The following is a 17227-nucleotide window of genomic DNA, read 5'->3' on the forward strand; positions in this document are numbered from 1 at the left end:
TACATTACTTTAAAATGTTTTATTTACCCTTTATTTAACTATGAAAGTCTCATTCAGATTAAAATCTATTTTTCAAGGGAGCCTGGTCAAGAAAGTTACTGTGGGGGACAGAAAGGGGTCCCGTCTGCAATTCTACCTACCGACATTAGGAGACGCTGAGCCAGCAGTTTCCTTTACCAGGACCTGCAGGACTGTTAAGTAATAATATTTTAGGCTGCCATCCTGGTAAAGGAGTGTTCAACCAGCCATGGTCCGGGCGCTGTTACTATAGTCCGCTATCTAGAACCTGTGTAGTAGGTAGTGGCGTTCGGCTGACTAGAGGGGCGGGGCTTGGGGTACAAAAGGGAGTGTGTTGCCTCACAATGGGATGTTGGTGAATGGAGAAAGGTGAGAGAAAGGCTGGGAGTGTAGACTAACAAACTATATATTGTAGAATAATCAAAGAATGAAAAGCGTGGACGGACAAAGTAAAGACGAGGTGAAAAAGGACCATCGTCACAGAGGAATGTTTGTGGGGAAACTTTTTCATTTGTTATTGTTTTAACCAACATTAACCACTTTAACAAACCAACTTATTTATATATTTGTTACCTACATGACTTCAAAATGAACGGTCTAGTTTTACATGTTTGGAGAAATACAGCTGATAGATACTAGCACCTTGTTCACAGGGATATCCTGAATTTAAGCGTGTATCGTCGATGCAAAGTTTTTTACTTACATATAGGTACCAGTTTTGTGTAATGTTACAAAACTTAAAGTATTAAGAATAGCCTGTTAATACTTAAGAAACTTCTCACGGTCATGTTTGAATGTGAACATGGTTACAGGCGTCTGTGGGAGAGACCAAGGAACCACGTTTCAGAGCGTGTTTACAACTGGAGTTAAAAAACACACAAAACACAGAAATGTTGAATCATATAGCTGAAAACATACCAACTATTTGGTGGTTGCTCTATGATTTTGGAAAAGCTTAATCGCTTTTGGGAAAATCCTATTTGGAATAACAGAATATCCATTTGCTGAAACTAGATTCCCTTCTATTATGCAAACTATTATCCTCCCTGCATTTTTATTTATTTTTTGTCTTCGGTATTGACTCCATTAGCTGGTTTTAGAGCAACTTTGTAGGGATCATGGTGTATTGGTATTGTTTTCTCAAATCAAAAATGTAAAAATGTAATCTCTGTGAAGGAAGCAATAATTGGGTAGCAGCAGCACTAAAAGAATATGACACTATATTCTTTATAACAAACTGCACAGTGTTACGCCATCCGCCATCCACAGTCCGGAAACTTGCACTAGCTCATACAAATTCCTCAAACAGGCACAAGGCATCTTGTCGTTTTCAAAACTGTTTTTAGCCTGTGGTTTGTTACAGCTGCTATCTACAGATAACAGACCCATTTCTTCCATCTCTGCATGGTCAGTTTGATACCACAGATAGCAGCAGGCTGTTGCTCAGTATACACAGTAGGTCCACCTCCTCCAATTTTAACTTCATATTTGTTTTTTAATCACGTTTTTTTAAATCACAGGAAACTATATGTAATCTTGCCCAATTCTTACATGTACCAATTTCTTAAATGTTAAACAAAAAAAGGCAGAACTAGAAATATGGACGTGAATAAAGGTGTAAATACTATTTGATGAGCAGACTCTCTAATAGCATAAGACATAAACATTAACACTACTAACTTTAAAAGCATTGCTTCTGTGGACAAAAAAAAAAAAAAGCTGCACAAAATGCCTCCTGAATACGAAATCCTATTCCTGAGTTTACAAATTATTTAAATCCTTTTTCACTTTATACATAACACAGGCCCTTATTTGGCCACTAACAAACATATATTGTATTATTATTATTATTTTTTCTCATTCACTACAACTTGAGGGCCTAGAAAAAGCACAGACCATGAAGAATATGAATTTCTATATGCATAAATCTGTAGACAGTTACCAGTGTATGTTGATCCAAAAATAAAAGGTTATTTCTCCACTTGTGTACTCCCATTTATATTACATGCATATATAAAACAAAACATTTTCCACAGGTAGGAAAACTTAAGAACACTACATTTTCTTACATTTCTTCAATTCTGTGGTACCATCTTAAGTTTCTTCAATTTCCTACCTGTGGTATCATAACATGATATTGAATAAACTTAAGAAAATGTAGTATTTTAGAAATAAAGGATTTTGAAACAAACACTGTAAAAAAAAATGAATCTGAATTATAAATAGTAATAAGATAACTATACAGGATTAAGCAGCTGGAAAAGAGAATGGTGATTCAACTTAGGCACAGCGTCAGGAACTGACTTACCATAACCCCAGTATCTGTACCAGTGCATGGTTGGTGTATAAGGACCATGACTCCCATCTAGGCCTCTGTAATCCCGTGGGTAGGTATGCTCTCTCTGGGAAGGCACCTCTGCATTGTAATCAGGTCTCCTTTTTTCTAAAATAGCTTCAGCATAAGATAAGAAAAAGAAACCACTAAATGTAAGAACAGGAAGCCTTGATTGAATTACTTCAGCGGCTCTGTATTTGCCTACCTGTCTGAAGCGCTAAATTTAGCAAAGAGTGTTTCACTGTTCTTCAGATAACCTATTGCTATTTCCTGCATTCGTGATGTGGTAAACACGCCTGGAGCCTATTTACACACAACAAACCAGACAGAACAAAGCAACCTACAGTGTAAACATACATGCCTACATTTGTTAACCATTCAGCTGGACGCTGATCATATTTATTATCATATAATAGACATATCCCCCAACTCAACACGACCATCATGACTGTAAAAATAGACATAATGAAGCGTTCTTACCTTTGTATAAGTTAGTGATCAGCAGATGTGTCAGCCGCATGAAGAGCATATGACGAAACTTGCCTAAACTGTAGTCTACCTATTTTCTACGTTATATTTTGAGTGTTCCGAAGTTATGGACTACATTATTTCCCACATTACTACTAGTTTTTAAAACGTACATTGTCACAACTTTGTACTGGTGCAAAAAAAAAAAGAAAATGGGGTCTGTTATTGTTGTTACTGTTGTTGCAACAACCATTCATTGTGTTACAAGGAAAGGGGCTGACAACAACTGTAAATAACCCTGGATAAGGGCGTCTGCTAAGAAATAAATAATAATAATAACATAGCCATGCTGTCTTGTCAGATTGGACTCTTTTGTGGCTGTTGCTTGACATTAGAATCAAGGTACTCCCGAGCAGTAAGCTGCTACAACCTGTTTACAATGGGGCATCAGCACAATAGCTTTTTTATATGAAATCCCCTGAGATTCCCTAGAATCGAAAACAATATGAATTTGAATGATACAGTCCTTTTGAATGTGCACCTGAAAGTACTGTACAGAAGTAAGAAGCTACCATTACCTTTTCTCTCAAATATGTTATTCTCTCTTGCTCTCCACAAGGCCCAGTGAATGCTACTGAATAACAGCCATCCTGCCACATTTAAATGCAATGTTTTTCCAAAACATTTGCAACAGTGATTTGATGCAGATAGACGTATTCAGATGTTTCATTTTATTATTATTATTATTATTATTATTATTATTATTATTATTATTATTATTATTATTATTTTACTTAAATAATAAGTGCATAAAAGTAAAACTATGTGACGCTTACTTCAATGCTCATAAAAGGCACCTTAAAAATCCATATTGATATTGTCATTTTATCACTCCAACAAATGGATTTATGATTTTTCAAATGAATTAAATTAAAAATCCTATAAATCTGCCTTCAGCACAGCCACAGAAACTACACTCCCACCCACTTCCATGTTGCTAGAAGTAGATGGCTGTCAAATAACTAACAAAGAATACATATTTGATAAGAAATTGTGCCCCTGCCTCATCTCCAAAAGGGACACTTCTACAGCTTGGGAGTAAACAATAGCAGCAATACACCACGGTAAAAGCATAGCTAACTGAAATAAAGCAATGTATTGTAAGGTGTTGCTGTACATGGTAGAAAAGTGTGGTGAAAAATTGAAAAATGCGACACTTCAAAATCTAACATGAAATATTGTACTAATATTATGGCTTCCGTTAGACTTCTGCAATATAATTTTGTAGTTTATTTTCTCTCTCTCTCTCTCTCTCTCTCTCTCTCTCTCTCTCTCTCTCTCTCTCTCTCTCTCTCTCTCTCTCTCTCTCTCTCTCTCTCTCTCTCTCTCTCATGCAAATCTGTTGGCCATAGCTGTAGATGGTCCTGCTGCTATATATTAGTAAGCCATGTTAAATCAAAGCATTTATATATAATTTGTTTGTTTTTCAGTTTTATTACAATAATGTGTTACTGCCTCAGTTTAAAAAAGAGACAACAATTAAAGACTTGATGAAATTATTTGGAAATATGGTCTGCGGTACATTTGCTGAGATAATATGCAGTAAAAAGTATTGACACAATAAATTAAGAAAAATCTGGTTTACAAACTTTTCTAGACCAACACATTTTGAAAATGTAGCTAAGCATATATGGCTCATTCTTTCAGCTGATAAATGGTAGCAAAGTGTAGTAAAATCATCAAGAAAGCAGTGCTAAATCACAAAGGAGTATGGAAAAGCCTAGTGAAAAAACTACTGAAAAGAAGGATTCAATGCAAACAATAAGCTTTAGAAAAAACATGGCAACTTGCACTGAACAATTTTGTATTTGTTTGGAAACAATATCTAGTAGTCTGTTTGCAGTCCATTTTTTTCGATGCACTTATGTTTTTAAAGTACTGAATCATACAGTTTTTAATTCAATAGCTACTCCTTTTCTAGCATCATAAAATCAAAGGATTAACACCTACTAATGATTTGATATAGGAAATTATCCACAGGCTGTTACAACTGAGGAAATTAAATAACTGGAATTCTTTTTGTTTGTTTTTACTGTCTGAAATGTAAGTATTCACACTGCAACAACACTTAATCTTACTACAAGAAATATATAAACTGAGAGTTCTAACTTACCTGTCCTACTTTTCATGGTGCTCAAGCAACTTGACGTGCAGCGTTTACACGTACAACAGACTTCTCTGGACTCTTGTAACTCCAAGTATTAGCAAACAATTAAAGGAAGTGGTTAGCCCTCTTGCTAGACTCGTCACTCCCTCCTGTCGATAAAAGCACCTGATAGACACTTCAAATATATATATATAAATATATATATATATATATATATATATATATATATATATATATATATATATATATATATATATATATATATTGTTCCACTGCTGTTTTCTACTACTGAAATAAAGATACAATCATAATAATTCATAGAGTTTACATGTCACTGAATTCACTAAAACATATAAATAAATGGTGAGGCCTCATCAATATGTAAAATGTATTGCATAACTAATACTTTAAATACCAGTATATAATATAACCGGAGCAAAAGACAAAAGACATCCTGGTGTTTAACATGTTATTACACTATCATCAAAGTAAGACGGGATGTTTTACGTTCATCTCAGAAAGACTGAGAAAATGTTTCTGATGTATTTGTAAGCAATAAAACCTAGTCAGTTTTCTTTTAGGGGCACCAAAAATAAAAATATAAAAGCAGCAGCTATTGGTCCATATGGCTGACTGCCCACAATGGGATTAAGAAGACATCTTACTGAGATACTGCAGGTTTGATTATGTATGCATATCAGACATGCTTCTATTTATATTACAATAGGAGGTGAATGCAAAGTTCTATACTTGTATAACATGCCTTAAAACAACCCAGCATAACGAACACCATATCAAGCTGTTAACGTGATTGCCAAAAAGAAAAAGGAATGAAAAAAAGGTTGTTTGTGACACTGGAATTTGATGTATCATTGTGGTGTTTACCTGTCCACTTCTCTAAAATGCTGTTCTAAAGCCCAACCTTTGCTTCGAAACACACAGCTCCTCACCCATGCAAACAAAATCTCGACACTGTCCCTATCGTTGTCGGAATGCAAACACTGCTAGAAATGCCTGTTATGTCACAACTCACAATAAAGATATCTAAGTTACGTCCTTCGGATGAGATGTAAAACCGAGGTCCTATTGCAAATGACTCTGCAGCAGCAGAAGTTGTTGAAAGTCATCCTGACATCATCAGACATCATCCAGCCAGGAAGTAGTACTACGTGATGATCAAAGATCACAAGATTCTAAAGCAGATAACACCAGTACAAACTCAGATGGATTTATATTGAAGAATACATAACAGAAGAATACATAATATAAAACACAGGCCTTCAGCAAGAACCTTTAGGTGACTTGTAATAATCTATTTGTCATGTCACGGTGGGTTTGCCTGAGGCATAGGTCTGGAATTAACTTTGAGATTGCCATAGACCGCTTTCACTAAAACATTTTCCCTAAAATGATTTTTGCACAGAGAAAGTCTGTCATCACAAAGCCTCAATCTTTGGCTTGCAGGGCCATATGGGTGCAAACAGTAGGGAAAATCGCTAAAAGACATTACCTCAAGATACACGGACGGGTCCTGGCACAAAAATGCACAGCAGGAAACATGATCAGGTGTTAAGAATACTGGAGCACTTTTTGAAGACAGAATCATATGTTATGGTTATCAAGGTCAAAATATCTATTTTGTCAGGCTAGGTATGAGAAGCTGGGAGAAGGTTGCCAGTCAGTAGATTTGGAGCATATTCTGTTTATTCTGATTTAACTACATTAGCAAGTGATTTTTTTCCTTTAAAAAACTGGTGCAAAAGCTTCACAAACAGGACTTAAAGTACTATTACACAAGATGTTTTGAGATGTGGCAAATTATTCACCTTCATTGCACACACTAAATGCAGTACAACAATACAGTATACAAACCTATTTATAAAGTAAAGGTTCTGTCCAAAAGAATTCCCCTACCTTTAGTTGTCTGAATTGTGGTTATTAAAAGGAAGTTAGCTAAACAACTGAAAATGTTTTCTTCATATTACAAGGTGCTGCTTTAGTCGCTAATTGTAAAACAAGTTAAATAATAAAACATTAGTGCTGTTCTCAACTCCTGAAAATGTAATTTTATATTCCAGGCATATTAATAGACTTTGTAATTTAAATCAATTATAATATACAGTAAACAGCAGGAACTGGTTAACTTCAACATATATTTATTCAGCTCAGAAAGTACACTACATATGAGAAAAAGGACACAACCACCAGTTTAAAGTAATTGTAGTGAACAAAACAATTCAATAAATTTGACCTGTTGTGAATTTACATTTATTAATAGGTCTCAAATGTGTATTTGAATTCTAAAGCATGATATATGGTACTATAATTGTTTTATTTGTTTGCAAGTAATGCTTTCAGTACGTTTTGCACTTGCTTGGTCAGTTCACCAAGGGGTGTTACTAAAAATACTAAACAAACAGCTGAGACCAACATATTGTTTCCAATCCCAGACAAAAAGCAAACTAACTCACAAGCGCAGCGCTACCCCAAGGATGGGTCATTATTACTTATTCCACCAAGTGTTTCAGCAATGATGACTGGATGTTTTTGAGTCACTGTATAATATATGAAGATATTCTATTGTGATTCTGTCATAAGGAATATACAGTTAAATCTGACAGTGTTTTTGTTACAACTGTTTGTAACCTTGAAATCTAGAGACACTTTCATTTCCTCCTCTGACTAATAGAGGAAACTTGTTAATAGTACATCCATTCTGAGTTCAGTATGAATATATTATAAAGCTTATATCTTGTCTTTCAAGTCCTAAGGAGAGTTTAATCTTCCGTAATAGACTAAATTGTGTTTTGAATTATTAATTATATAAACTGTTTTATAGTGCCACAATGTTAATCTCCCAGCTACCCAGATAATCAAATTAATCTAACTAAAGTTTAAATCTAACATGGTGGAAATTTAAATAAATCTGAAGCACAAGAATCTACCATGTGTCAGGGAGCTCTGTTCACTCAAATTCTTATAATTCTGTAAGGTTTCTCCAGCATTGCAATACTAACTGCCTGTGGAGGGGTGCCCTGCTCCTGTGCGTATTTTGTGTTTTATGTTGCATGTGGTGTGTTAATGTTGGTGTATATGTATTGGTGTATGGGATATAATTGGGCTATGTAGCATGAGTGATTTAAAATATATAGTTGTATTTAGGCACGGGGATTGCACAATCACTTCACGTGCAGATAAAGTATGTAATAGTATGTGAGCATGGGAGTGCACAGATTAGTTCACGTGCTGGGATTCAAGTGAATGATTCATTAGTAATTGAATCCCAGCACAGCTGTATATGTAGAGTCAGTTTTCAAGCATGAAAGGACGGGAGAGATAGAGAAAGAAAAAAATAGAAAACAATTGCTATTCGTGCTGAAACAGTTGAGCACGATACTTGTTTTGGTTCGTCCCATGTTTGTTTGTCTGTCTATTTGTTTTGGTCCTTGTAGATGTATAACACCTTGATACTATTTACAAGTTGCTACACAATGTTAACGCAGAATTTGTTTATTAAAACGTCATCTGATTGTCAACACAGAACGGCTGTGATAAAAAAAAAAAACAGACATGATTTGAAGTGACAAGATGTCCATAAAAATATGCCTCTTTTAATTAATCAAACACACATCACATTCCATGATCCCTGGAAACACAGAATTAAAAAAAATGGTCATGTTGTAAATCGAATGAAAAAAAGACCTACTATTATTAACTAATGGGTGGGTGTTTTACTTTCTTTCAGTATGTAGGCATTTAGAATGTTTTTATAAATCCAATGAGTCATTCACAAGCTTTAAGAGTCACACGTTTTTCATCTACAAGTGCTGCAAGCTGGTTCACATAAATAAAGGCTTTATAAGGTATATAGTGGTGTGTCCTCTTCGTAAAAATAGAATGCTTGTCAACTCCATATATATGTAGCAGGGAAACCCCTTTAAGAAAAGCAGTTCATTATAGAAAGCAAACCTTAGATTTTCCACTCAGTATGGAATCCTAACAAAGACTATCAAAACAGGCAAAATAAACAATTGCTTAATGATAGATTAAGGAAGAATGTTTTGTGTTGTTTTCAATTGCAAGCTTAGTGAGAGCTATATCTGTTCTTCTTGTCAATACAAACTCTGTTGCTTATTTTCATGTCTACCTTTTCTTCCCACATGCCTTTTCTCAGTTTATTCAGCCATATTGACTGCTGAAGTATGCACTGGGGAAATGAATGCTACATTGATAGCTTGTCAGCTCTTCTTGTGCCATTCCTGCTCAAGCCCCTTTCACACGCCTTAGAGACGTTTAAAAAATGATTTAAAATACCCATTTACACAGCACGAAATCCTCAGAGACATTTAATTATTTAAAATACCCATTTACACAACAAGAAATCCTCAGAGACATTTAATTATTTAAAATACCCATTTACACAGCACAAAATTGTGCAATCTATGCCGGTATAATACCATCATAACTAGGCTTGCTACTATTTGATTTTAATTTTTTTGCCAAATCAACAATTAATATCGATGTTTATTTTAGAAAGAATTTACTGTTTTTTTCAATCTTTATTTTTCAATTCTAGCAGAGAATGGGCGAAATCGACCTTTATGCTTTAAAAAAAAATAATAATAATAATTTTTAGTCCATTGAGAAATGTCTTATTTAGCGAAACCCCTTTATCATATTAAACATGCAACAAAACCATGGTTACTAACATTCTAATTGAAATAACATTTGGTCACGCGGAGCTATACCTTGTAAAGATAAAGATCCTACACAAATAAAACAATTGTCTCAAATAAACCGTAGAAAACGCAGCACATAAAAGTGTATTATAGGAGGCTGTGTGGTCCAGTGGTTAAAGAAACCAGCTTGTAACCAGAAGGTCCCCGGTTCAAATCCCACCTCAGCCACTGACTCATTGTGTGACCCTGAGCAAGTCACTTAACCTCCTTGTGCTCCGTCTTTCGGGTGAGATGTAATTGTAAGTGACTGTGCAGCTGATGCATAGTTCACACACCCTAGTCTCTGTAAGTAGCCTTGTATAAAGGCGTCTGCTAAATAAACAAACAAATAAATTACACAGACTTTTATAGCATACATTTACCAGTAAAAATAATATGCACAGAACAAAATATTAGATAGTTGAACAGAACTAAGTTGCATGTATTATTCAGCATCTGAGATCCACCCCTCTCCTGCTTCAGCACAGCTGGACTGGAAGGCAAAGCAGACGGGCCCGCTTCGTCCTGCCAAGGAGACTTCAGCCGTCGGTCAGGGTATTGTGCACAATACTCATTAAGTGTTTTCCTCTTGTGCCCCATTTTCAAATCAAACTAGTAACTGTCACTGTATACCTATAGCAAAAGCTTACCTACACCTTAACCCGTTAATTTCAAAGTAGGCACTTTGAATGACAGATGCTGTAGCTGGCAAATGAAAGTGCAAAGTCGGTGTAGGTCTTGATGATTGACAGTCATTTAAACGAATGAGAGCATTCTAGTGCTGCTTCAGTCCTGTCAGAACAGGATGAACAAACTGACAGTGAAACTACAGTAGACTACTAAGGGACCATTGAGATGACTGACAGTGATCCCAAGCCATTCACAGCGGAACAGAGACGGGACAGACAGATAGTATAAAATCTACACAAACTAGAGATGCTTTCTAAATTATTATGTTTGGTAAGAAAATAAAAAATAGCGAGTGGTTTTACCGACATTTATCCTATGTAAATTTAATCAGTCGAACTCATATTTTTGGGGAATTCGACGTTTAACGAGTTTAACCGATTAAAATCAAAACGTAGCAAGCCTTGCACACAGCCAAAGGGATCATGTGAGTACAACTTTCAAACATGTCAGTCAACAGATCGTTTTCATGGCAACGGTGATTCGTCCATAAATTACAGCAGCGGTTTTCAAACTGGGGTATGCATACCCCTGGGGTATGCGGGCTCTCGTCAGGCGGGACGCGCAAAACACACAGGTTAAATGCCGAAAATGACTTGAGTTATTATCAACAAAAATACATGATTGCCATTTTTAAACTAGGTTGTGTGTGTAGTGATTGGGACCAGCACGGAGGCTTCAATTTAATGTTTCCAAAAATAATGTAATAATTGTATCCAGGACAATCCCTGAACTACAGCATCACACACCCTTCTATTTGTGAATTCACCTCTTCATCAGCCCGTAAAGTTATTCCAGACTCCAATTACTACCTCGTTCTTGATCAGCCATGTATTTGAAAAAAAATAAAGCATGTAACACCAACGACAAAAATACCCAACACGTCCAATATACAGGCACTCGCGAGGGATGCTGACTTTCAATCCGCGGCCACTATAACGCTTGCAAGGTGGTTCAGAGGTGGCATAAAATATGACGGCTCTGTGACAGTATAGGCAATTCACACAGACCAAAATGCTGCACCACTGCTGGTTCTGAGCCGTCATAACTCGTCTGTGTAAAATCGTAATTAAGTGGCTTTCCAATTCAATTTGTGGTCGCTTCTCATTTACTTCAGTCCTGTCTGTGTCCATTATCCTTCCTGGTTTGACGCCACCACAAGCCATCCTGTTCACATATGGTGTTTAGCAGTGGGAAACAGCACCTCCACACAGGCCAGTGAAGGTACTGCGGGTACACAGTTTTGTGGAGAGGATTTTTTTTGTTTTGTTTTTTTTAATGGAGAAGATGGAGAGAAAGAAAAGGGAGCCAGACGAGTGCAAGGAAGAGCAGCAGTGACGGCTGGAGGCAGAAGGGACGCCTATGAGTGAGGAGTGTGGGGACTTTGGGCACATTTATGGAGAGTCCATGGGCAGACCCCCTCTTCAAAAAGGCCTACTTTGGCCAAGAGGTGGAGTCATGTGAAGCCTCAAGGCTCTTCAGCCAACAAAGGTGGATTCCCCCACCTTCGCAATCTTTCCTTCCCCCTCCTACCACAGGGAGATTGAGGCATCAAGATGGTGCATCATCTACAGGGAGCAGGGGCACTTCCCATCACCTGGGGAGGCTAGCTCACCATTGCCTGGGGAGGCTAGCTCGCCATCGCCTGGGGAGGCTAGTTCACCATCACCTGGGGAGGCTAGTTCGCCATCACCTGGGGAGGCTAGTTCGCCATCGCCTGGGGATGCCTGCATGTCACCACTTGGGGATTTGTTATGTCCAGAAGCAGCAGTTGCACTGCTGGAAATTCTGGGGCCGGAGCCCAAGAAAGGGGAACCAACAGCTACAGAGAAGGGGGGAGAGGTGAGGAGACCAGCTCCACCTGCAGTAGTTGCACTGCCAGAGTACGCAGCGCTGCTGTCACTGCCGGAGTGTCCCGCACTGAGGGCAGCATTACCGCTCCCAGCACCAACAACACTGCCGGTGTACGTGGCGCCGTGGCCGGCGCCGGAGTGTGCCACCCCGCTGTCAGCATTTTCCGCAGGGGCTGGGGATGCTGGAGCCGGATCGGAGCTGGAGATGGGGATGCTGGAGCCGGAGCGGGGCTGGAGCTGGGGATGCTGGAGCCTAAGCGGAGCTGGAGTTGGGGAAGATGGAGCCGGAGCGGAGCTGGAGCTGGGGATGCTGGAGCCGGGGCGGAGCTGGAGCTGGGGAAGCTGGAGCCGGAGCGGAGCTGGAGCTGGGGATGCTGGAGCCGGAGCGGAGCTGGGGATGCTGGAGCCGGAGCGGAGCTGGAGCTGGGGATGCTGGAGCCGGAGCGGAGCTGGAGCTGGGGATGCTGGAGCCGGAGCGGAGCTGGAGCTGGGGATGCTGGAGCCGGAGCGGAGCTGGAGCTGGGGATGCTGGAGCCGGAGCGGAGCTGGAGCTGGGGAAGCTGGAGTTGGAGCAGAGCTGGAGCTGGGGAAGCTGGAGCCGGAGCGGAGCTGGGGATGCTGGAGCCGGAGCGGAGCTGGAGCTGGTCACTGGAGCACGGAGCACGGAGCCGGAGTTGAGATTCCAGAGCAGCTCCACTACTTCCTGATTTTCACATTTAAAAAAATATTCCTGAATTATTCAGTTCAAACATTTGAATGAACAAAATAAGAATATTTAGGTATATGAAATACCTAAATGTAAATTTAGAAGTACTTTAATATAAATAATATTTCTGTTGATATAAGGAGTTGTCCAAAATTATCATGTATTCCGGTATCTGCAGCCATTACCTTTTATGAAAACCAGTGCAGGCATATAGAGAGAGTCCTCATAATTGCGTAGACGAGGACAGTAAGTAAAATATTATAGTCAAATGCAATCTGAAATGTACAAAGGATTGACTAATAAAATAAAAAAAACTGGTGAAGACTAGTATAAAATCAAGGCAGTTCTCATGTTCACAATGTAGTCTGTGACAGACAGACCGTTACATGAAATTTATAATGTATTTTATAGTAATAAGTACTAGATACTGTACTTTATAGAACACTGATTGTATCCATGTAACATATATTTATTGTACTGCGGAATGAACGAGGTATGTTCAAATTCAGGAATCAGACTGTTTGAATATTTGTTGATTTGCAAAACATTATCACAGTCATTATACGTAACACTATTAAAGTTGAAAAACATCCCAGAAGTAAGACAGGTCTGACTTTACCTTTGTAAATTAATTACAAAACAAATTACGCCATACTGTACTATACAGTTAAAAAAAAATCTTGTGTGTATTTCAGGTAAAAACAAAGTAGACAATGCATATTTTTTAATAATCCCTGCAATTTCAACTTCACATGTGTGTAGAGATCACTATTTGGCAGCTAGTGTTGCATGCACAGCCTAATCTGGACTCATTTTATTGACAGCCAGAAGTAAATAGAGAACCAAAAGTGGCTGTGTTGATCTTCTGTTTTATATATAGAAATCCCACAGTGCTATTTTTCCTATTGCTAATTTAGAAACTGTTGCCAACTTCTGGCAAGGTGGTAGATCAGTACAAGGCAAAACAGGTTTCATTTCTGTTAACTGTGTCAGACTGTCAACAGCACTCAATTATATATATATATATATATATATATATATATATATATATATATATATATATATATATATATATATATATGTATATATATATATATATATATATATATATATATATATATATATATATATATATATATATATATATATAGTGCCTTGCAAAAGTATTCAGACCCCTGACCAATTCTCTCATATTACTGAATTACAAATGGTACATTGAAATTTCGTTCTGTTTGATATTTTATTTTAAAACACTGAAACTCAAAATCAATTACTGTAAGGTGACTGAAAAAAAACTGAAATATCTTGCTTGCATAAGTATTCAACCCCCACACATTAATATTTGGTAGAGCCACCTTTCGCTGCAATAACAGCTTTAAGTCTTTTGGGGTAAGTATGTACCAGCTTTGCACACAGTGTCGGAGTGATTTTGGCCCATTCTTCTTGGCAGATTTGATCCAGGTTATTCAGGTTGGTTGGACGACGCTTGTGGACCGCAATTTTCAAATAGTGCCACAGATTCTCAATGGAAATGAGATCAGGACTTTGACTGGGCCACTGTAGAACATTCACCTTTTTGTTCTTGAGCCACTCCAATGTTGCTTTGGCCTTGTGCTTGGGATCATTGTCCTGCTGAAAGGTGAATTTCCTCCCAAGCTTCAGTTTTTTAGCGGACTGAAGCAGGTTCTCTTGCAGTATTTCCCTGTATTTTGCTCCATCCATTCTTTCTTCAAATTTAACAAGAAGCCCAGTCCCTGCTGATGAGAAACATCCCCACAGCATGATGCTACCACCACCATACTTCACTGTAGGGATGGTGTATCTTGAGGCATGGGCAGTGTTAGGTTTGCGCCACACATAGCGCTTTGAGTTTTGGCCAAAAAGCTCTATCTTGGTCTCATCTGACCACAAAACCTTTTCCCACATCGCAGCTGGGTCACTCTCATGCTTTCTGGCAAACTCCAGACGTGCTTTCAGATGGTACTTTTTGAGTAACGGCTTTTTTCTTGCTACCCTCCCATACAGGCCAGTGTTATGCAGAGCTCTTGATATGGCTGACTGGTGCACCATTACTCCACTCCCAGCCACTGAACTCTGTAGCTCCTTGTCACAAAGACGGCCAGAGTGGGTGGCGTCAGACCAGACAGGAATACACAGACACAGAGACGGTGGTTGTGATGAGCTGAGTGCAATGGCTGCACTCAGCGTTTAATAACAAAATAAAAGGTTTGAACAATGGAATACAAAACAGGACACGGCACTTGACGCCAAAATAAACAGACAGACAAAACGACTAAACACTTAACAAACGGTGCACGGAGACAAACAAACACGGTGAGTACAAAACACTTATAATTATGATTTAACACTATTTAGTTTCTCCTCTCTCTCTCACCCGTTCTCCTCTTCCGAACACCCCACAACCACTGAGTGAAAATGTGCATCTATATATACTGTTGTGCTGGGATTCAATTACTAATTAATTATTCACTTGAATCCCAGCACGTGAATTAATTACGTGAAACCCCGTGTTCACATATTATATTTTAAATGCACGTGCGTGATGTGCAATCCCGTGCCTAAATACAAATATACACTTTAAACACACGTGAAACACAGACCCGTTTATATCCCGTGTACCAATCTATACACCAACATTAACATACGCACCCATACATACAAAACACACAAATGCACACAGGGGCGGGGCACTTTGCCACATATACCCCCCCTTGTGCGCAGCACACATGGCCTCAACGGCCACCTCCCCCCTTAAAAACCCAGCAGTCCAGGACAAAGTCTCGGGCTGGGAAGGGAGGCTTCAGTGGGCCCTTGGCTGGCAATGCTGTCAGCACCCCTGCCGGTAGTGGCACGGCTGACAGCCTGTTGGTCCAGTCCTGCAGCGAAAAAGCTGCGGGGGCAGGTGGTCCCCCGACCTCCCCCTTCTTCGTAGCCGGCAGCTCCCTCCTGTGGGGCTCCGGCCACAAGAACTCCTGCAGCGAAACTGCTGCTGGGGAAAGTGGTCTCCAGACCTCCTCCCCCTTCTTCGTGGCTGGCAGCTCCCCTTTCTGGGGCTCCGGCCACCGTACTCCCTGCGGAGGTACGGGCAGCAGAGGCAGCTCCTGCTCCTCTGCTCCGGGCGGTGGTGGAGGCAGAGGCAGCTCCAGCTCCTCTGCTCCTGGCGGTGGTGGAGGCAGAGGCAGCTCCAGCTCCTCTGCTCCTGGCGGTGGTGGAGGCAGAGGCAGCTCCAGCTCCTCTGCTCCTTGCGGTGGTGGTGGCGGAGGCAGAGGCAGCTCCTGCTCCTCTGCTCCTGGCGGTGGTGGAGGCAGAGGCAGCTCCTGCTCCTCTGCTCCTTGCGGTGGTGGTGGCGGAGGCAGAGGCAGCTCCTGCTCCTCTGCTCCTGGAGGTGGTGGAGGCAGAGGCAGCTCCTGCTCCTCTGCTCCTTGCGGTGGTGGTGGCGGAGGCAGAGGCAGCTCCTGCTCCTCTGCTCCTTGCGGTGGTGGTGGCGGAGCTAGAGGCAGCTCCTGCTCCTCTGCTCCTGGAGGTGGTGGAGGCAGAGGCAGCTCCTTCTCCTCTGCTCCTGGAGGTGGTGGAGGTAGAGGCAGCTCCAGCTCCTCTGCTCCTGGCGGTGCTGGCTCCCTCTGCTGTGGCGGCTGGGCATGTGCACGCCGTGCTGCCTTCAGCAGCATAGCGAGAGGCTGCTGGGGGACACCAGCATCCTGCCCTTCTCCCCCCCAAAAATTTTCAGGGGGTTGAGCCTGTAACTCCTCCCCTTCTGGCTCTTGGGGCTGAACCAGCAGGCATTTTCCCTCTGCTGGTGGCTTGGGTCCCAGGGCTGTGGAAGCCCCGACTTGCCTCCCTTTGGGCTGTGGACGCACCGACTCCTCCCTTTTGGGCTGTGGACGCCCCGACTCCTCCCTGTTGGGCTGTGGACGCCCCGACTCCTCCCTGTTGGGCTGTGGACGCCCCGACTCCTCCCTGTTGGGCTGTGGACGCCCCGGCTCCTCCCTGTTGGGCTGTGGACGTTCGGGCTCCTCCCACTCAGGCGTAGGACGTTCGGGCTCCTCCCACTCAGGCGTAGGACGTTCGGGCTCCTCCCACTCAGGCGTAGGACATTCGGGCTCCTCCCACTCAGGCGTAGGACATTCGGGCTCCTCCCACTCAGGTGTAGGACATTCGGGCTCCTCCCACTCAGGCTCCTCCCATTTGGGCTGTGGAGGCAAAACCAGCAGGCATTCACCCTCTGCTGGTGGAGATGGGGACAGCAGGTACTCG

The 17227-nt window shown here is 40.7% G+C and overlaps 1 protein-coding gene across 5 annotated transcripts in view; it reads right to left on the reverse strand.

Annotated features, from left to right (window-relative positions):
* Positions 1-17227, reverse strand: part of LOC117400527 (histone deacetylase 9-like) — a 148030-nt gene that overhangs the window by 97602 nt on the left and 33201 nt on the right. For 2 of the 5 annotated variants that reach the window (XM_059021977.1, XM_034000623.3), the window contains exons 1-2: positions 4995-5085; positions 2327-2470 (exon numbers count right to left, since the gene is read on the reverse strand). The exons of the other annotated variants lie outside the window; for them this stretch is intronic. In XM_059021977.1, coding sequence (XP_058877960.1) covers positions 2327-2470; positions 4995-5010 — 160 coding nt within the window. In that variant the 5' untranslated portion in view covers positions 5011-5085. Of the gene's footprint in view, positions 1-2326; positions 2471-4994; positions 5086-17227 lie in introns of those variants that run through there. 5 annotated transcript variants of the gene reach the window in all.

Source organism: Acipenser ruthenus, chromosome 4 (genome assembly GCF_902713425.1).
Source record: "Acipenser ruthenus chromosome 4, fAciRut3.2 maternal haplotype, whole genome shotgun sequence".
Taxonomy (NCBI): Eukaryota; Metazoa; Chordata; class Actinopteri; order Acipenseriformes; family Acipenseridae; genus Acipenser; species Acipenser ruthenus.